We start from the raw sequence: 20,768 nt of genomic DNA, 5'->3' as shown, positions 1-20,768 counted from the left end.
CTTGCAAACCTCGTTACATCCCAGGGCGGTCCCTGCACAGGGAGCAGCAGGCCCGTGGGCTTTGCAGCGGGTGTCCCACCATGCCTGCACGCAATGAGGGGTCGCTTCCCTCGTCGTGCCTCAGTTTTCCCAAAGCCCAGGAGCTCCTGGCACCTCAGGAGCTGGGTTTTGGCCATGCCGGGGCTCGGGGCTGGCCTGTCCCCCACGTCCCCAGCTGGGGACCCCGCTGAACCAGGGTGGCACGTCCTAAGTCACAGCACGTTTCCTCACGGCATCCTGGCGTTTCCCATCAAGGGCCGGCTCCTGCCCAGCCCCGCTGTGCTTGATCTGATGAGCTCATAGCCCAGGGTGCCATGACTGTATTTTATTGTAATTATTTTTCATGTCGAAACTCGCGCTGGCGGGGAGGGCCGTGCTCGGGGAGCTGCGCCCTGCGCCGTGGCCGGGCGCCAGGGCCAGAAGTGCTGAGCTTTTGCCTGCCCCAGCACGTCCAGACCTCAACAGGGATGTCCCCACCCCGATGACACCCCAGGGCTGTCCCCATGTTGCTGCTGATGTTGCTCTTGTGGACCCCCCCCGCACCTTGGACGCAGAGGGGGGGGACCTGGGCACCTGCACAGGGGCCTTGGTGATGGGTTTTGGGGCACCAAGGGTGTGGGACACCCCGCTGCGGGGTCGGGGACCTCGGTGCACCCCACGGAGCAGCCAGCCCTGCCGGGGGCTGCCGAGCCCCACGGAGGCACAGCTCACCCGCTGAGCCCTTCCACAGGCTGTGGTTTTGCAGCCGCCGAGGGACGGGGCACCCCGAGACCCCATCGCAGGGCTGGGGGGATCGAGGGCAGCCGCAGCGCTGCCGCGGAGCCCGGGGTACCCGGCCCGCTGCCCTGTCCCGTGGGGCGGGAGGCGAAGCAGGCGCTGCCCGGCCACGTGCGCGGGGGAGAGACAAGGCAGACCAGAGGCAGGCGTGCAGGAGACGGTTTATTGGAGACGCACAGAGGCTTTGGTGATACGCGATCCCCCCACCCCGGAATGGGGGGGCTGCCCGGCCCCCCCTTGCCCCATCCCGGCCCCTCACCTCCTCCCGCTGCAGCTCCAGCCCTCTGGAATGGTGGGTTTGGAGCTGGCACACACCAGGCTGGGCTCCCCCACCCAAAATGTTAAATAGTGGGGGGCTGGCAGCCCTCTGGGATGGAGGCACCCCCTCTCCCTCCCTCCCTCCCCAGAGCAGAGGATGGGGGAGAGGGAAGGGGGGGCCATGCCAGAGCCATCCCCGCTCCCAGCATCCAGGCTGAGGGGGCCGTGGGGGAGCTGAGATGCCTCCCCCCCCCCCAAAAAAAAAACAACAAAAAAAAATAAACCACGAAGAGATGCCGAAGGGACTGGAGGAGGGAGCAGATGGGGGCCGGTCCCCGGCTCCGCAGGGGCCGTTCAGTTCTTGGGCTCTTCGCCAGCCTCGCCACCATCTTCTCCGGCGCACTCGGCTGTCCATAGCGTGAGGTTGTCCCTGAGCAGCTGCATGATGAGGGTGCTGTCCTTGTAGGAGTCTTCGCTGAGCGTGTGCAGGTCCCCCATGGCCTCGTCGAAGGTGGTCTTGGCCAGGGAGATGGCCTGCTCGGGGGCATTGGCGATCTCGTAGTGGAAGACGGAGAAGTTGAGGGCCAGCCCCAGGCGGATGGGGTTCGTGGGCTGCATCTCCTTTTTGCTGATGTCCATGGCCTCTTGGTAGGCTTCCTGGGCGTTGTCTATCGTCTTCTTGCGGTCGTCCCCGGTGGCCACCTCGGCCAGGTATCGGAAGTAGTCACCCTTCATCTTCAGGTAGAAGACCTTGCTCTCAGCATCGGTCGCCTTCTTGATGAGATACTTGTCCAGCAAGGCCAGGACATTCTTGCAGACGGTGTTCAGCTCCCTTTCCACCTTCTCCCGATACTCGTTCACCAGCTGGGCTTTGTCGTCCCCTTCTTCAGTTTTGTGCTCGATGCTGGAGATGACCCTCCATGCCGAGCGCTGGCACCCCACCACGTTCTTGTAGGCGACAGAGAGGAGGTTGCGTTCCTCGTTGGACAACTCGTCCCCGTGCTCCACCACTGCCTTCATGAAGTCCGCCATGTCCTCGTAGCGCTCAGCCTGCTCGGCCAGCTTGGCCTTCTGCACTTGGTGGTTTCTTGCCATGGCTGGGACGCGGGCGCAGGGCAGACGCTTGGGCGAGGAGCGGGGCCAGGAGCCGTCGGAGCCTCTGCTGAGCCCTGCCGCCGGGATTCGCTTTTGGCTGAGCGTCGGAGCCTCGAGCGAGAGCGGGAGGAGCCAACGAGGCCAAAGGAGTGTCCTCCTCCTCCTCCTCCTCTGCTTCCTCCCCAACGAGCCCGGCCTTAAAAGGAAAATTGCCGTGAATCATCGCCCGCGGGCGGTGGGTGCCGGGGAAGGGGCGAGGGGGGCGGCCAACGCCCTGCCCTCCCCACGGGTCCCCGGGGAGGGCTCAGCAGTGGGTGCAGCACCTGTGGCTACCCTGGGGGATCTCCCCGCAGCCAACACCACCCTGGGACGGAGGGGGACGCCCGTCCCGCTGCTAAAAGTGCTTGGAAGGGGGACAGCAGGTGCGCTATCGTTTTGGGGGAGTGTGCGGAGACGCAGCAGCGCTCAGCTCTTCCCACCCCCCCCCTCCCCCAGAGAAATGGGCCACGGGGTGTGTCTGGTCGTAAAAATGGTGTCCTCTCCCCCCCCCAAATCATATCACTGTCGTTTTTATACGATGATTAACTTTGCTGGTAATTGTGAGGGCTTGACAGGCAGGTATTTATTCCCACAGGTGGGGAAACCGAGGCAGAGAGGCTCAGCAGCTTGCCCAAGCACCGCAGGAGGGACCGCCCCAAAGCAGGGCACGATCGCGCCATGCCTTTGAGCCGCCGCGTGGTGCGACTGGCCTGACCCCCCGAAACCTCCCGTAGTGGGGAAGCCACTGTCAGTGCGAGCCCGGATCCAGCCGGCGGCGGGGAGATCCATGGCCCCGCAGAACTCAGGGGTCCCCCATTGCTTGCTCCCAGCCCGGGGCTCCATTTCCCCATCCCAGCATCTCGCCAGGGACTTTTTTCATCTCTCAAGCTGTAATTGAAGAGGTTTTGGTTTTTGGTTTTTTTTTTTAATTTTGGGGGGGGGGGGTTGGTGGGTTTTTTTTTACACAAACTTGCTGTCGGTGCTGGGCTGCTGGTGGAAACGTGCCGCCCCGATTAGGATCTGTGCTTCGTGTTGCGCTGCAGTTTCACTCTCAACCTGCTTAAGCTTGTTGCCACATGCCGGGCGCTGGCGGCTCCTCGCCATGCTGGCGAAGCCTTGGCCTCGCAGCCTGCGCCAATCCCCGGCCTTATCTGCTGTGCGGGAGCCGTGCGGGAAGGGCAGGGTGGGGCGGGTGCCCGCGGCACCCGGCCAAGGCAGAAAGGTTTTTTTTTTAAGCAGCATGACTCCCTGCTTTACTCATCCCTGCAAACAGCCCCCGGTGCCACCCTGGCCGGGAGTGCACCGTCCTTGTCCTTGCCTCCCTGCCTCGCTTGGGTCCTACTGGGACGGGGCGATGGAGGATGCTGGGGACAGAGGATGCGAGAAAGACCAGTGGATGCTTTTCCCAACCACGTGCAGCCCAGGAAAACACCCCCAGCCTCCACACCGCTCCCTCCCCACCCTGGCAAGGGGGATTCGGGGCTGCTCACCCCCTCCCTGGCCAAGCCCCGGGCACGTGGTGGGGCTGGGGGACCCCTGCCCACGGAGGGGCTCACACGCGGTGGCAGCATGAGGGCGTCTGGCTCCGCCGTCCCCCCCAGAGCTGCGCCACACGCGGTGCCTCGCCAGCGATTAGAGCTCCTTCCCTGGATGAGTGTGAGCCACCATGCGAGCAGGTTATGCCCCGCCAAGTTGGGAAAAGGCATTTTCCGAAGGAACGGCCACATGGGAGACCACTGCCCGTCTCCCACTAGAGGAGCGGGGGAGGCAGACCTGTAGAGACCCTCTAAGAGCTTCAAGCAAGCGCAAAATCCCCCACAGAGGGGCCGGGGGCCAAACGGGCAGCCCGCTGTACCCAGCCCCTAAAAACCACCTCCTTCCCTTGCAAAAATGCGAGGCAGTGATCCTTGGTGGGAGTTGGGCTGAGCCCGCACCCCTTCGAGCATCAAAGCCGTACATGGTTGGGGTCCGCAGCCCCCAGCCCTGGTGACGCACTCGCCACCAAACCCAGCTTCAAAGCCTCGGGCTGATCCTGCACCAGCCCAGCTGCATTTGGACCATTTAATCCTGTGCCGGCTCTGCTCCGAGAAGGCCCTGGGGGGAGACCCCTGGCAGGACCCCCTCAGTGGGACGAGAAGCTCAGATGGGGTTTGCGATGGCTCGGCCTCGGCTCAGGCGTCTGCCGGCAGGCCCTGCCAAAGGGGCTGAGCTGCTGCCAAAGTTTGGTTGCAACGGGCTGAGAGGAGGCTGCAAAAACATTCTGCTCTACCGGTTTCGTGAAAATCAGTGGGTGGGTGAAGGGAAGAGCCCCAGATCGCTGCGCAGAGGCTGCGGGTGAGCTTGGCTGCAGCATCACCCTGCAGAGCACCCGCGGGTGCCCCGAATGCCGAAGAGCAGCACCAGACAGTGCATCGCCCCGGAGAGGGGGGTACCCAGCTAAGCCCCAGCCCCGGGGGACGCTGCCCAGGCCAGCGCACGTCTCCAGTCCCGTGAGCCGAGCTGGCGATGCTGCAGGCAGGCGTCGGCTGGGCGCTCGGGCAGCTCCGCGATGGCAGGCAGGAGGCAGAGGATGCTCCTGGCCGTCCCCAGCGGCACTGGCAGGATGCTCACAGCCACCCAACCACCCCGTCCTCACCCGTCCAGCCCTGCTGCTCCCCAGGCTGTGGGGACGCTGCCGGCTCCCAGCACTGCAGTGGGGGATGAGTTTCGCCAAGGGGTTCTCCCTGCGCCCCAGCTCCTGCAGGCACTGCCCAGCGCTCCTTCCCCGGCCCCAGCAGCAAGGCTTGTGCCCTCCCCGCTGTCCAGGCGGGTGCAGAGACCCGGAAGGCTGACACTCGCCTCAAGGCCACGGCTAGTGCCACGGCTGAGTTTGGGGAGCCCCTGGCTCCCGGCCGCATGGCCGGCACGGCTGATGGCAGGAGGGTGCCAGCCCTCCATGGCTCCGCTCGGCTCCCCCGCCCCACGCAGCCCCGGCGTGCCCAGGCAGGAGCTGCAGGGAGCAGCTCCCTTCCGCCGGCAGAGCAGCAGCCAGCCGCTGGCATACAGTAAACAGGAGAAACTTTATTTTGTTACAAAAGTAAAAGGCATAAATAGATGGTGAATCCTACTGGGGTCTGTGCTGGGGGGCAGGCCTGGCTGCACAGCGCCGCAGCGCAGCTCCCAGCCCGCCCGCCGGCGGTGGGAGGACTCAGTGCTGGGTGCTGGAGCACCCAGCCTGCGCTGCAGCTGCTGGCGACACCGGCTGCAGAGGCGGCTGGTCAAGGTCCTGTGGGGCTTGAACCCCTTCCCCTAAAACCAGAGCTGCGCTAAGATGAATCAGGGAAGGGGGAGCTGGCCGGGGGGGTTGCAAGGGTAAACTCTGACCACGCGCTAACTCCTGTCCGCAGAGGAGACTCTGACACACGGACACAGCTCAGAGAGGGGCTGGTGGGGTTGGGCGTGTAATGCCACCAGCTCGGCTGTAAACACGCTGGCATGAAGCCTGCTCGTTTTGAAAGCCCGCTGGAATGCTAACCGCTGTCTTCCAGCATCTATGGGAGGGCAGACACCTTCACTGGGGGTAAGGCTGGTGGTTACCGGGAGCCACCGGCAGCCTCGGCTCAGTCGCACGAGTCTGTCCAGCAGCAGGAAACAGCAGGACTCCAGTTATTGCACTCGGATGGGGCAGCTGTATGGCTTTGAGCTTTGAACCCGTCCCGGCTCCCAGAGCGGGCTTGGAAAAGCTTTTCCTTGTGCACGGCCGCTTTCCCCCCTCTCCTGCGGTGGGAGGGAGGAAGGCACCGCCCTGGCGAGCGGAGGCACTCGTGGTGGTCATGGCTGTAGTCCTGGGCGTTGCCCGCGGCGTCTCGGCTCCCCGCAGGGCGCTCCACGAGAGGCGGAGGGCTGCAGGCCGCCAAGGCTCTTGATACTGGATTGACCCAGCGTGAGGGAGAGGAGAGGGGAGGAAGAGAAAGAGAGGGTTAGTGCCAGAAATAGAGGAGCGAGGCGCAGCAGGGAGCAGAGCAGAGGACCCAGGCTTGGGGCAGAAAGGGGAGCCAGGCCAGGATGGAGGAGAGCGCTGGCAGACGCGGGCAGGGAGAAAAGGGCAGCTTGGCCCCGTGGCGGCCGCTGAGGCTCGGGCAGGCGGGAGCCCGTGGGGTGCCGCAGGGAGGGAGCGGGCAGGGGGGCACAGGAGGGAGAAGGGCAGCTCCACAGCCCACAGTGACACAGGGCTTCGTCGCAACGTGCTTTGGAAGGAGCTTACTGTGGCCACGGGCAGGTTGGAGGAGGAACCTGGTGTTACAGAGGAAAACAGGCAGAAGGGGAGGGAGGGATTGCGTGAACCACAGAGCGGGTCAGAGCTGGGATTAGAAATCTGTTCCGGGCTCACCGCTCCTCTCTTCGGGCCGCAGCTTGCTCCAAACGCTAAATCTCTGCATCGGTTGGGGGCTTCCTCCAAGCCCGTCGTGGCAGCTCCACCAAGCACAAACCACCCCGGCGTGCCATCCAGCAAGCCCCAGGCCTCAGCCACACCATTTTCCAAGCACCACCATGCACACGCATGCAGACCAGGCGGCTCCATCTTGTACCAAGCCCCAGCACAAAGCTGGGGGAAAACACCCCTGTCTTCTTGCCACGGCTGCGGGCAACCCCTCTGCCATGCAGCCCTGCACCGAGACGGCAAAACCCTCGCGCCGGTGGGATGCCAGTGGGGTACTGGTGGGACGGACAGGGCACACGGCACACAGATGTCTACACAACTGGAGGGTGATGGGCTCCGTGGACAGAGCTGGTCATGCAGCGGAGACGAGATGGGTCACTCGAGTGGATGACAGGGAAAAGAAAACACTTTCTTACCAGCTAACCCTCAGAAAGCAGGGCTAACGTCCAAGGAGGGGGCAAATCCCGTCAGGCTGTGCAGGAAATGGCAAAGTCCTGGCAGGCATCCTCCTGGGGAAGACACCAGAGATTATGCACCTCCATAGCTGCCGGTATGGCTGGAGAGGGCTGGGTTAGACGCAGGGACCACTGATCCCGGCACAGCCCTAGACCGAGCGAGGTGGGTGGGAAAAGGACGCTCAGGGGGCCGCTCCTGCAGGAAGGGGCCCGGCAAGCGGATGAGACCCTGCCCAGCCTGGAGACGTGGGACAGAAAAATCCCTTTGCTCCGGCAAGAGCCACAGCAGCACCGACTGCTGCCAAGCATCCCTCGTAGCCCCGTCCTGCAGCAGGCTCTAAGAGCTTCCATGCAAGGCCTGGACTTAATAAAGAGTCCAACTGCCACCTGACAGATGTTAAACACTGAGACACCTGCCCTCTTCTGCCTTAAAGGAATAAAATAATAATCCAAGCAATTAACTCTTTAAAAATATAATTTTATTATGTTGAGTAACAAAGGAAACAGGTTTAAATAAAAACAGGAAGGAGTTTGGCCCCTGATAACACCCCCCACTGCTCCTCACTCCCCAGCACCGGACCCTCTCCCCCAGCTCGCTCACCCCGGCCCCACGCCTGCCCCAGACGGTAGCGCCGGGGCTCCTCCGAGGCGGGGAGAGCGGACATCCCTGCAGGAGAGGCGGGGAGGGACGGGCAGGGTGGCTGCTCCGGATGCGACACGGGCAGCGTGCTAAAGCGCCCAGCCCCTGAGGTGCCACGGAGCTGTGGCTGGCAGAGCAGCACCGGGAGCCACCCCGGGCAGCGAGGGCCGTCTGCCAGGCTCCGGCAGAAATTCAGCAGCCTCCGCTGCCGAGCTCTCACCTCGGCTCTTCACGGAGGGGGAAGGTAGAGATGGTGGCCACAGCAAAGCAGCACCGAGATCTCTGTGCAGCCAGCCAGGAACGTAAGGCCAGGGGAACCTCGCGCCTCTGCCATCCCCCAGCGCGCCCCGAAGCTGCGTGCGGGCTGCGCAGTCACTCAGTGTGCGAAGCACAATGCTGGTGGATTCAGCGGGGACAGGCTGCCCCCGCAAGCATGCTGCCTCTGCCCGAGGTTGCAATACATGCGGCTGACCCACGGAAACCTAACCAGGCAGCTTGACACAAAACGCTGCAAGCCTCTGTCCTGGTGCTAACATGCACAACACTACCTGCACCGAATACAAAATGTTCTAGAGAAAAAAAAAGAAAAAAAAATCTACAAATTGTGCAAAAATATCCAGCAGCTTTTAATGACACGATTCAAGTATTGCTAATGAGGTCTCTGACTCTCCCCTGCGCACGCTCCAGTGTCAGCGATGCAGAGCTGGCTGCCCGGCCCTCCCGTGCCTCTGCAGGCAGTGAGCGATGCTCACGGATGAGCCCAGGCAGAGGGGCATCGCTCCTGAGGTGCTGGGGACAGCTCTGCTCTCCTCTGCCAGCCAGGAACCCAAACCAAGAGCACAACCTGGGGTTACCGGAGACCAGCACCCGCTCACTGCTTCCTCTGTGAAACTCCACCTGGGAAGGGCGCGACCCTCAGGAATTCAGGCACTTTTCTGTTGCCTTTTGGTCTCCTACAGACAGGACGCAGCCAGCCTTTCCTGGCAAGCTAAGGTTCCCAAATCTTACAGCTGTAGCCTTGCCAACCAGCATCTCATGACGAGAGCCATGGAACGCTGCGTGTTTCTTCTTCCCCGTCAAAAGGGGGGGGGTCATCCTAACTTGTGTCTTTGCTGCCAAAAGTCGTCCTACTGCCTGGCAGGGCCAAAACACAAAGAGTTCTTCAGCACCCCCTCAGGGACCAGCCAGAAAATAGGATCAACAGCAGCTGGGACACCTAGCTAGCTTCCATGTTTGCTGGGAGCCAGAGTCCTCCCAGCTGAACAGCCCCAACTTACCAAGCCACAGCAGCTTCTGGAAAAGAAAAGCCACTCCGGCAGCAGCCGAGGTGAGAACCCCGCCATTAAGAGACAGAGCAGCCCTTCCACGTCAGCACAGGGGAGCAGGACATGTCCGTGGAGATAACAGGGATACCAGGGAACTCATGCCTCCCCCAGCCCAGAAGACGAGGCGTGACAGCCCAGCTCAGAGTGGGAACCGTCTGCCAGCCCCCACCTCCCACCCTAGGCCCAGCTCACTACTCCCGGCAGGAAACACAGCGACCCCCTGGAGCAGATGCTCCGGGCTCTGAGGTCCGGTGCCTCCCCAGACCTATTTGCTTCCTTTCTGCACAAGTCTGAAGGTCTTGCCATGCTGTTGGGCTCTGTCAGTCAAAAGTCCAGACAGGCCACATCACAGTGACACAAATAAACAATAAATAAATTTAAAAAAAAAAAGGCAACATATGGCTCGACTGAGTCTTTGGCAGCTCTGCATCACAGGGCTGTCCTGCCTGAGGCCAGGGAGATGGTAAGAGGGGAAGGTACTGGCTGGAGCGAGGTGCAGGCACAGCAGGCACTGGGCTACATCACAGCACTGCTAGGGAATGCCTCCTACCATGCTGGTGTCAGTTTTGGCTCCAAGGGAAGGGATGTCGTTCTTAGGACTGGACGGGGTCCCGACATCTGGCTGGATAAATCCTCTTCTGTCTATCAAACTGGAAAACAGACAGGGAAGGGTGCCAGGGGAAAGGAGTTCAGGAAACGAAGACTCTGAAGACAGGAGCTCACAAGCCACAGAGAGGGCTCTCCTCGTGGGAGCCGCTAACCAAAGCACCGTCAGGAGCGCGCTGGATAACAGCTTCCTGCCCATTAGACAAACCACAAACTTATCACACAAGCCACCAAACAGCCTTTAGGCAGGGAAAGCTTTGGGTCACCAGAAACCCAAACGGGAACTGGCGAAAGGTCTTCACAACAGGAAAAGAACATGAATGAGGAAAGAATTGGTGTAAAACACTGTTCTCCCCGCAACCTCCCAGCAAAGAGCTCGGCTCCCTGAATCCGCAGATTTACCATCTCTGAATGGCAGCACCGGCATTTCGGCACGTCTGATTCCAACAAAAAGCTCGGGGGTACTTCAGAGAGCAGGGCCAGACAGAAGTGTAAAACACATTGTGCCTCTGGCTGCACAGCCTCAGACACCCTCAACCCAGTTTGGATTTATGCGAATAAACTTTTCTCAAGGATGCCCACAGGCCCCAGGAGAGGCCGAGAGCTCCCAGCCAGCGCGGGGATCTTCGCTCCTGCAGCGCAGCACACGGGGACGCCGGCCTGATCCTGCCCAATTGCACCCTCTTGTGACAGAGCCGCGATGATCCTGCGCTGCAGGCACCCCTGCTTCAGGCCCGAAGCTTCCTTGCATCTGCAGCAAACTGCCCGCCTCTGCCCTTGTTTTAACACCGGTTCTGGTTAACTCACAGGTTAAGAGCGTTTGGTAGGATGCTACTAAGCATTTCAGGTAATCTAAGTGTTGGTAAAACCCAGGGTCTCCGCACTGCCCGGTGCCGATCTCTGCTGGCTGCCTGCCACGATGCTCGGTCCTCAGAGTACAAGAGGAAAAACACGTGCTAGAAGTACTGCCGCTACTGGTATTTATCGTCTGCTGCCGAGCCCTTTGGTGCCGTTACTCTCCCCTTACTGAATCGCAGGATGGGTCTTATCTGCAAGCTCCATGAAACAATTACAACTCATCAAGCTCAAACACAGGAGAAGCAACAGTTGTATCTCCTACTTATACACGTCTCCAGCCTTTCTCTGCAGAGACTGGGAAACTGTTTCCTCCTCCTCCTCAAAGCAGATGTGTTTGTGCTGACACAGTCTCCCCTGAATCACAATAAATCTGTCCTTTCCAAGGCCCTCTCACAGAGCAGGATGCAATTCCCAGTGCCGTGGAGGTCAAAGGGTCTTACCTGGGATGGAATGGTCCACACAGCACCGCACAGCAGTTTGTGAGGATACTTTTATGGCTGTAGGGATTGGCAAACTCTGAGCCTCTCTTATTTGACCAGGACCCTTTGATCTGAAAGGGAAAGGACACACGCAGATTAGGATAGGGAAGATGTGATGGCAGATAATTACACGATAATGGACTGGGTTCAAATCCTTGCTCAAGAGGTGGAAGGCTTGTCTTACTGCAAACATCCTCCCCCTCCTTGCTTTAACAAGCAGGACAGCCGCAGAAAGGCAGCCAGAGGAGACAGCAATATGCTGCTCCTGCCTCTGCCAAGGTTCGGCCTTGCAGCTCCAAAGCTGTGCCCTCCTCGTGCTGCATGGCAACTTGTCAGTGTCACCGGCTTCAGTGCCAGCCTCCTCCTCCTCCCCTCGTTCTCCACTGGGCTGAAAGCTCATCAGCGCAGGGCCCTAGCCCATGGTCCCTCCTGAGCTGCTCAGGCCGAACAAACAGCAAGGGGATTCCCAGGCCATGCTGCAACAGGAGGAAACAATCTGTCCCCACCCTGAGCAGCTGCCACGGGGACTCTGATTTCGAAACCCCGGTCACATTAAGCGTAGGCAGACACGAGTGGGCAGATGCTATACCTGGCCTCAGGCCCCTGGCTGCAGCGAACCATTTACCATGACATTTCCTCCTTTTGTTTTTACTTCCTCTCCCCAGTTGCAGCATAAGGCTGGCAACGTGGGCAACGCAGCCAGAGAGGCAACGGGCCACGCGCTTCGGACTTGGTGCTCTCAGTACTGGGGTGCGACCTCCATTAGCTTCACTTACGTGGCCTTGCACATCTCTGCCAACACCTCTGAACGTAACAGAAAGGTGGAGAGGAAAGGGGAGGGAAGAAAGTTTAAAAAAAAAAAAAAAAAAAAAAGGGATGCAAACCTGCCTTATGCAGTGCTGGAAGCTTCCAGCAAGGATTACAGGTACTTCTGGCCAGAAGGGTGAATTTTGATTCCAAGGATCAGACAGATCCTGCTTTTCCGTACAATCTGCCCTGTTCAGGGTACTCATTTGGCCCTTGGAGTCTGCACGCACCCCAGACTGAGGTAAATCTCATCAGGAGATGTCTGTACATTATTCGTTTATTAGACATGAGGAACTGATAGAGACAAAGGGACTTGCCCAGGGTCTCAGAGGAAACCTGTGGTTATGCGGGATGCTGAATTAAGATCACCCATGTCCCAGGCTAACACCCAAATAAATCTCTGGGGCCAGCCTTCCTTTTTTAATCTCGGAACTCCTAATATTAAGCTAACTGGAAAAAACACACACGTGACCTTTCTAACATCGCAGCGCACGACCCCCGTAGCCTGACACTGCCAAGCAACACGTGTCGCAGTCCCCTGCTGCTGCGTGCTGCCTTCCCCCCACTCAGCTACCTGCAACTGAGGCCTAAATGCCTTGGGCAGGGGCCGTTTGCTTTGCAGTGGATTATCACAGGCAATGCAGGCAGCATGCCTTACCGAGATACTGCACTGAGGCAGGCAGCCAAGGATCCCCTGAAAGCCTCACCGCTGCTTAGGAAGGACCGGGGCCGGCCCTGCAGAAGGACAAGCGTCCAGGTACTTACATCTTCGTTTGTCGTCAGGTTGGAGGCGACTAAGTAAGTGTGAAAACCTGAGAGGCCTAAAATAGACCAGACTGAGAAAAAACAAATCACCAGCTCCAGCACAGTGAAACAAAAGTCAAGGAAGTCTCAGGGAACAAAATCATCCTGCACGGAGAGGCAGAGGACTGTTTTGGGAGGTATGCACCGTGACCACACACACTGGGCCGCAAAAACATCCCAGCGAGCTTCCCATGCCCCGTGCCATTCTGCAGGCATCCACCAAGGCACAGCCTGTTCCAGCTGCTTCCCTTTCCACATAAACTTGCAAACTGGGAAACAAGTTTGTCACCCACTCTTAGTCCCCGGCAGTGAACTAAATAAGGAATTAAAGGTCTTCCCAATTTGCTGATGTTATCAGTCTACAGATGAAGAGATGCCTGTCTGCCCCAACCAGGTAGGAGGGGACTAAATTAAGCTGTGGGAAGTACACGAAGGTGACCCTACAAAGAGCTCATTGCACTTATGTTACACAATTAGCATCACTGCACCAGTGCTCGACAGTCTGAGCAGCTGATGGCATCAGAAGGATATCTGGCAGGTGTCGTCTTCAGAGTGGCAAGGAATCCATCTCTCTGAGAGCCTGCAAAGCAAAACGGGACAAGGAACAACATCCCATCAGGCAGCCTTGCATCTTCAGCCAACACTTCGCTCCTGAGCACGCAGCCACCCCCCCGTGAGCCATATGGATCTGCCTGGCTGCCTGAGAAACATCTGCAGTCTAACTTTACAGAAATGTCAGTGTAGAGACACAGCTCCAGAAGATCTGGGGCTGACAGGCAAGTCGCCTTCCCCGCTAGGTTAAGAGCAGATGCACCCACCAGCTCAACTGCTCGGGAGGGGATAACCCAGTCACCAGCTCTCAAGGTCTCTCTGCAGCGAGGTGCAGGGTGGATCTGTGGTTCCCTGCAGTCTGAGACCCTGTTTATTCAGGCCACCGGCACCAAAAAGCCTGGTGTAAACCAACCAGACCCTCCCCACACCCCCCCCAACAGCAACAGCGACCCAGTGCTGCCTCAAGTCGTCTGGGGCCAGGAGCACGGCACACATTGCTGCTAGCACCCACGGTACTTACGCAGAGTGAGGTGGGTGACAACGCAAGCGAAGATGAAGGCTGTCAGGAAGGAGAGGGAGAGGATGAAGGCGTAGAAGTAGCGATAGTTGCGCTTCCCCACGCAGTTGCCCACCCAGGGGCAGTGGTGATCAAACCTCTCTGAAACAAAGGGACACAGTGAGGACTCCCGCCACCTCGCACCCCGTAACAGCGAACTCTGCTGAGCCTCCGAGAACCGGGGGCTACACATCGAGCTTCCACCCGCCACCCTCTCTGCCGCAGTACGTTAGCAAGAAGTTTCAAGGAAGCACTGTCGCCTGCTCACATGCCCTTTTTTATCACCAAAGGCCAAACCCTTCCTCTCACCAAACCCTGCATGAATACAAGCCTTGTGACTGGTAACATCTACCATTACTAAAACTGAAAGAGATCAGGCAAAGTACGGCAGTTTTTCCAGTACCTAGCAGCACGGGGTGTGTGCACGCAGCATCGCTGCTCCCCTTCTGCATGTCAGCTTCCCCACCTTCTTTGGGGCAGAAAATAATTTTCAAAGTTATAAAGATACACCTCTAAAACCACAGAAACTGCCTGGGAACCCAGGGTAGGTGCAATATATCTGGAAACGCTCCCAACTGCCTTCTAATGAAAGGGCTGCATTTCAGACTAACCGGACCATGGTAACCATCCTGCAGGGGACATCAGCGCAAACAAAACCCATTGCACACAAAGCAGGCACATGCCCACTCCTCCAGATAGCTCTTCTCCAAACACTGCCCCAGCCACAGCTGCTTCCAGCGAGCCGTCCCAGCATAAGGAGGAGTCACGGCCACCCCTGGCTATCCCCAAACACGCAACGCTTGGCAACTCCCAAACTTCTTCTCAACCAGAGTATTGGGGTCTTGCAACCGCTCGTGCGTTGGTCACTCCTCAGGCTGCCCCAGCAGCCAGCACAAAGCACAGCCTCTGCATCCACGTGGCGCACGACCAGGAGCAGCTGCACGAGGTGTAAACTCTCCGGGCATGTCCCTCAATCACATGCCACCCTGCCGCCAGTTAGAGTTGCTCTGGTGCAGCCGGGAACCTCCCTGCCCTGCAGCTGCCCTACGCCTGCACCTGCCTGCGTGGAGCCGGAGACTTTTCTTCAGGTCTTTGTTCATTCCCGCCTGCCCCACCACAGTCTGATGGCACGGGGAGAGGACACAGAAGAGCTCAGTCAGCATCTGTGGTGGTGTCTCTACCAGCCTGGCAACAGCAAGGCCACAGACAACAAGGAGCCTGCAGCAAACCTTGTGTTTGGTGGGGGCCTTAACCACGTTTCGTGGTACAGTCCTCCCAGAACCAGGGAAAGCAGAGACATGGAGTCTTGGGCGTGCTGCCCTTCGCCCTGAGCCACTGCACTGGCGTTGCTTTCGTTTTAAGCGGGAAGAAGAAAGACCACTCAGTATCTCGCTTTATAGTCCTTTACAAGAAGCAAAAGCAATCTGTCCAGGAACACAAACCACCCCCCAACACACATACGCACACGAGACATCAGCACCCTTCCGCTTTCTGGGCTTACCAACACAGTTGTCGCAGACGCTGCAGTGAGAGGTGCGTGGAGGGCGGAACATTTTGCAGGTGTAGCAGTACTTAAGTTTCACCACATACTTATTTATGACCACTTCCATCGTGCGGGCTGGCGGGCGATAGGTAGAGGTACCCATGCTGTCTGCAAGGGCAAGGAGGGACAGTCAAACCGGTGCAGGCAAAACCCAAGCCCCGCATCACCCCGAGCTGCTCCCTGGCAGGGCAAGGCATTGGCACGTGCTCTCCTGATTTTAAGCAAAAGCTAAGAGGCGGCTCAGCCTACAGGATTTGTTGCAGGGTGGACAGCCAGGAACTCGTCAGCTCCTCACAGCATTATTTATGTCCTCTCCTTGGCCATTCAATGGCAATGCTGCTGGGCTGCCAAGAGGAAGTAATATCTGCCCAACGGTTTGAGAACATAAAGCAATTTATAAATAGTGAGCATAAAAGCAGCAGTGTTAACGTGCCAAGCAACACCAGCTCATCTCTGCCTGTCTAACGGATCACAACACAAGGAGGCAACATCATCTGTTAACACACGTGTGGTTCCTCCTCTGCTGTACGCATCCGAGTGACAGAAATCGGGAGACGGTCACGTTAGGGTAACCTCAGCAGCAGCATTCCCCGCCGCTGCCAGCACACAACTCGCCAACCCGCCGCTGGAGCCAGCAGCTCACGGGGCTCATTTCCATCACGGCGGGGGAGGACAGCGAGCGGGTCTCGGCTGCTCCAGGCAGATTTCATTAAAATTTGACATGTGTATGTTAGTAGCACAAGAGGATTCCTCCTCCTCAAGGTCGAAATCAAGGATTTTTAGGGACAGCGCAAGTCACATCTGTGTGTGCTGGCACTTCATTATTCATTGGGGACTGGCAGCTGGAGACTGTTTCTCTGCTCAGCAAAAGCATGAGCTGGAAAACCTCGGTCACATTTGCAATTTTGGGGCTTATTCCTTTATTTAAGTCACTCTTGAAAGAGCACCTTTCCAACTCTGATGAAGTCTTTGAAAATAGAGATGTACCAGGGAGCATGTTAAGAGGATAACAAGTGGATTATATTAACAGTAACAGCTGGCACATCAGGCAGCATCTGCAGCCAGATTACTGCTTTAGGCACTTATAAATAGAAACATGGATAACCACTCTGAGGATATTTTAAAACCATTTTTTTAGTCGGATGTAGAATTATTGCCTTGCAACTGTCTTCAGTGGGGCAGATTCAAGTTGTCTCACATTCGCTTTGCTAAAGCATTTGTTACTACGGGCCACCTCAACAAGGTCCACAGATCCTGGATGCATGCGCCTTCTTGGCCACCACCAAAACAGCGTGACATAGCAGTTTTTAGACGGGGACAAACATTAGCATTCTGTTAGAAACCATTACAATAAAGAAAACCTTGCGGCACAGCAGACTCAATGGCAAATCATAATCTTAAAAAGCATTTATTCCTAAATTAATTATCCTACGTCCTCACCACCCGTATTTTGCAGAAGAACGTACAGGGTCAGATTCCTCCGAGTTCGGACAACGTTCACATTAACTAACGCACCGTTACGGAGCAGCACAGGCACTCTCGCTCGTCTTCAGGAGCCTGGCAGCGTGATTCTGAAGGGGGATCTCACGCTCCCCCAGCTGCTGGTACACCGTCCCCAACAGCATTCGTGTTTAGCACACCAATGCCGCAAGCTGTCCCTCCCCGAGCTCTGCACAGGGCTGCTGCCTGCTCAGGTGTCATCCCGAGCGCAGGGGCAGGTACAGCCCCGACCCACCGTACAGGGCTTTGCCGGGGAAAGGGATGGGGCTAAACAGAAAGGAAAACCACCTCAGCTTCTCTGCAGGTCCTCTCTCTGAAGCACTGCCTGCTGCGCTAGAGGAGCCTGTCACACCTCTCTCACCGGCACTCGTAAGGCACTGTCAAGCCTCACGATCTGATATTCTGGTCTTTTTCCCTAGAGACTGAGCCTGAAATGTGTGTGGCGCTGGACCAAACACAGAAGAAGGAACAGAAGTCTCACCGATCCGCTTTTCCAGGTCTGCGGCCTCACTGGGGGTGGCTCTGGGCAGGATACCCGGGTCTCTGAAGCTTGTCTGGAGCAGGCAGCTGATGACGAAGAAGAAGAGAATGGCTGCAATGATGGGGATGGCCAAGGTGAGGTGACTGGCAAGGAAGGGGCAGCTGTTAAAAGGAAAGAAAAAAAATGCATTGTTAGCAACCATCGCTACAGAACCGGCTCTCAGCTGTGACACTACACACAGTTATCATGGGGTGGTGGGCCAAAGTGCTGCTGCTTTGCAGAGACCTCTGGAACAGCAAGAGCCAGCCCAGAAAACACCGGAGCAGCACTAGGAAGACAGGGTCTTTGGCACAAAGACGGCAGCACAAGCCCCTGTACGCAATCTCTTTGCCCTTCTGAAGTCCCAGAATTGCATTTCAAAAACCTGTCAGCTGCCCCAAAGCCTTGGTCACCTTCCGTAACAGCAGCATCGAGAACACGTGGAAAAACACCCCAAGCTAAGCAGGAATCAAAATCAGCATGAACGCAAGCCTGTTTCGTCCAACGTGTGAAGCTGAGAGGGAATTTGGCTTCGATTCAACACAGCTTTGCTGTCTCTGGGTGACTCGCGTGCCCTTCATGGCGTGCCAGATGTTTGGATGAGGACACCTTCCAGCACTGACGCTGCTGTGACAAGCCACCAGGCATCTCAGCAGATGATACCCGCTCCTGGGCTCGCTGTGCTACGACCTGGGGCTGTTTTTCCACAGATGGGGACCAGCACGATCGCGCTCCGCATCAGGGCAGCTCCGTTACTCGCAGCACGACAGATGAAGATGGCCGAGGAACACAGCTCTTTGCACGGTGCAGCACCAGAGACCCCTCCCGTCCCTCCCTCCGCAGAGGGATTTGCTATTATAAGCACTGATAAGCACCCAGAGTTGCGCGCAGACAGACAAGCTGCTTGAGCCCTGATGTCTGCGGGCAGCGCTAAGTCTCAGTAACGCTGCGAGGCAGTTTGAGAGGATTAAGCAACTTTTGTTTCAACTCCCAAGCTCAGCTGTCCAGAACAAAGCAGCCACCAAGCAACAAAACCCCTTCAGCCCGAGATCAACGCTGCTGCCAAGCCCCTCGGTCACCTCCCTGACGGAGGGACAGAAAGGTCTCCGAAATGAGAGGTTTGAGCTCGTTGCCACCCCTTTCCTGGGAGAATCTCTGGACCCCGCTTTCCCCCATCAGGCAACAAGAAATCATAAAGAATGTGAACTGTAGACACAGGCAAGATGTATTTGCTATACATCTAGCAAACTGTAACCCATACAAGAGAAGCACACTGCTAAAATAACAACCTGGAAAGCCCCAGGGCACATTTAACCAAGAAAGAGTGACTAGGCAAGAAGGGAGGGCAGGGCAGACGTCCTCTGCTTGGCCCCGTACAAAGCAGTTACTGTGCTGGTGCTGCCCAGTAGTTTCAGATGCAGCAGAGAAAGCTGTCACGGGGGCACAGATGACTCTAAGAAAGGAGTTTTCACGTCGGGATGCCGTTACGGCCTCCCACAGCTGCTTGCCCCTTTCAGCTCATCTCAGAACCTCTAATCCGATCAAATACCTTCATCTCCCCGCCTGCAGCCTTGGGCAGCTTTACTCTGAGACTTGCAGAGATAACGCCGTGATCCAAAGGCAGGCGTGACCCCCCCCCGCTCCGTACAGCGGCAGGAGAAACAAGCTCCCTCCCCTCCAGAAGCGCAGAGGCAGGACAGCAGAAGCCCTCAGAGGTGTCAGTAACCAACGGTGCTCCTTCCCCGGCTTCTCCGGGCAGCACAGGACCTAATGGGGTGCTCAGGGCTCTCCCCTCCCTTGGGGCGCGGGAGCAGGGAGCTTCCCAGGGCCAGCCTTCCTCAAACAAAGGGGACCGGGGGAGGCACAGCTCCCTCCTCCCTGGACACCGCTGCACGAAGGGGACAGCTCCAGTGCAGACCCTCAAGGTGGGACCCCAAAGAATTTCACCATTTATCAAGCACCTTTAGCAGAAACACTGTTCCTGCGGCCGCTGCGGACCAAGCCCTCCAGTCTCGGGGGCTTCCTGGCTGCAATTCCGGACCAGTTCTCTCCTCGGTGGCAGGAGGGGAGACTGGGGCGGGTGTTTAAAGACCAGGGGGGCATACTGCGAGGACGTCAGACCCCCTCCCGGGGCCAGACTGAGCAAACAAGGTCCAGGGCCGCCCCTGCCCACCCCTCGCATCACCGCACCTGGGGGCGGGCAAAGGGGAAGCAGGGGCTGCCCGCAAAGGGGGTGCGGGGGCTGTGGGGTGCCTGGGGGCCGTGGGGAGAAGGGAGGGACACCGGGGCACCCACGGGGGGCAGAGGCGCCCCCCGCCCGCCTCCCTCCCGCCCTGCGCGGGTGGATGCCAGCCAAGCCGCGGCTCCCCGCGGAAGGAGGGGGACAAGGGCCGCTCAGATCCCCCCGCGGGAGCGGCCCGAGGGGCAGCCCCGCACGGCGTCACCCCGGCGGGGCCGGGGGCCTGACCCGAGGGGGGGGGGGGGGCGCCGGGGGGACGGACCCCGGAGCCCCGCAGGCCCCAGGGCGGTGCCCGGAGCCCCCGGCCCGGCAGCGCAGACTCACTCGAAGGCGAAGAAGAGGCCGCTGGTGGCCAGGATGAGGCCGAGGGTGAGGGCGAAGACGCCGCTGTGCCGCGCCAGCATGAGGCGGCCGCCGCAGTAGAAGCGGTTGCGACCCGGGAACACCTCCCACTTCCGCCGGGGCCGGCGGGCCGCTCCGGGCCGCTCCGGGCCGGCGGCTGGCGGAGGCGGCGAGGTGATGGCACCCGGCCCCGGTGCCGCCGCCCCGGGCGGGATCTGCCGGTACTCGCAGTCCTTCATGGCGCCGCAGCGCCCGGCCCGGCCCGGCCCCGCCGCTCGCCCGGCGCCCGCCCCGCCCCGCCCCGCCCCGCCCCGCCGCCTCAGCGCCGCGCCCCCTGCCGGCCGCGCCGGGCGCCGCCCCGCCGCGGGAGCGGCCTGGTCCCGGCAGCCCCGGCCCCGGGGGAGCGGCGGCGAACCCCCCGCTCCGGGAAGCGGGACACGGCTCGGGCACCGACCGCCGCGCTCCCCGCCCCGCGAACGCCGAGTGGCAGCGCTGGGCCCCCCTCCGCGCCCCCAGCCCCGCCCCGCGGCGCCCCCGCCGCCCCGCGCCCGCAGGCCGGCAAGGGCTCTGGAGGAGAGGGAACCGGGGAGGCCCGAGCGAGGCCGCCGGGTCCTCCCTGCCCTCGAGGCGGCTTCCCGGCGGTTCCCCGACGGACGGGGATCTGGCAGACGCGGACCCGCGCCACGACTGACTGCCCGGCGGCAGCACCCCGCGGCGGCAGCACCCCGCGGCAGCGGTACCCCCCGATGGCAGCACCCCCCGATGGTGGTACCCCCCGGCGGCGGTACCCCCGATGGCAGCACCCCCCGATGGCAGCACCCCCCGATGGCGGTACCCCCCCGGTGGCAGCACCCCCCCGATGGCGGTTCCCCCTGATGCCAGGACCCCCCGGTGGCAGCACCCCCCTGATGGCG

The 20,768-nt window shown here is 59.5% G+C and overlaps 2 protein-coding genes across 12 annotated transcripts; both read right to left on the bottom strand.

Moving 5' to 3' along the window:
- Positions 1-1,081: 1,081 nt before the first annotated feature.
- Positions 1,082-2,169, bottom strand: SFN (stratifin). The gene has a single exon (XM_009470768.2). The coding sequence runs from the start codon at positions 2,167-2,169 to the stop codon at positions 1,429-1,431; it is 741 nt and encodes a 246-aa protein (XP_009469043.1). The 3' UTR covers positions 1,082-1,428.
- ZDHHC18 (zDHHC palmitoyltransferase 18) lies at positions 2,120-20,137 on the bottom strand. Of its 11 annotated transcripts, XR_015705561.1 has the most exons (10): positions 19,837-20,137; positions 17,235-17,395; positions 15,212-15,361; positions 13,675-13,812; positions 13,134-13,182; positions 12,564-12,666; positions 10,953-11,062; positions 9,599-9,698; positions 7,045-7,137; positions 5,976-6,115 (listed from the first exon to the last, which is right to left on the bottom strand). XR_015705561.1 is itself a non-coding variant. In XM_087761308.1 (9 exons), exons 1-9 carry the CDS (start codon positions 20,091-20,093, stop codon positions 2,120-2,122), a joined length of 1,314 nt encoding a protein of 437 aa, XP_087617434.1. In that variant the 5' UTR covers positions 20,094-20,137. The 11 variants fall into 11 exon arrangements, 7 of the variants coding, with proteins under 7 accessions (XP_087617434.1, XP_087617433.1, XP_087617436.1 ...); XM_087761308.1 differs by lacking the exons at positions 5,976-6,115; positions 7,045-7,137 and adding an exon at positions 2,120-2,365; XM_087761307.1 differs by lacking the exon at positions 7,045-7,137 and having other exon boundaries at positions 5,249-6,115.
- Between the last annotated feature and the right edge of the window lie 631 nt (positions 20,138-20,768).

This window comes from Nipponia nippon, unplaced genomic scaffold, assembly GCF_047370975.1.
Source record: "Nipponia nippon isolate SJK-2023a ecotype South Korea unplaced genomic scaffold, ASM4737097v1 scaffold_23, whole genome shotgun sequence".
Taxonomy (NCBI): domain Eukaryota; kingdom Metazoa; phylum Chordata; class Aves; order Pelecaniformes; family Threskiornithidae; genus Nipponia; species Nipponia nippon.
This window is presented reverse-complemented; position numbering and strand designations above follow the sequence as displayed.

What these genes read in the sequence shown, in the direction of transcription:
- SFN (XM_009470768.2), bottom strand. Translation starts at nt 2,169, where the DNA reads ATGGCAAGAAACCACCAAGTGCAGAAGGCCAAGCTGGCCGAGCAGGCT.
- ZDHHC18 (XM_087761307.1), bottom strand. Translation starts at nt 20,093, where the DNA reads ATGAAGGACTGCGAGTACCGGCAGATCCCGCCCGGGGCGGCGGCACCG. An exon ending in ACCTGACGACAAACGAAGAT is followed by an intron (nt 11,063 to 12,563) that starts GTAAGTACCTGG and finishes TTTCCCTTTCAG; the next exon opens with ATCAAAGGGTCCTGGTCAAA. An exon ending in TGTGGACCATTCCATCCCAG is followed by an intron (nt 9,699 to 10,952) that starts GTAAGACCCTTT and finishes TCTGTTTTCCAG; the next exon opens with TTTGATAGACAGAAGAGGAT.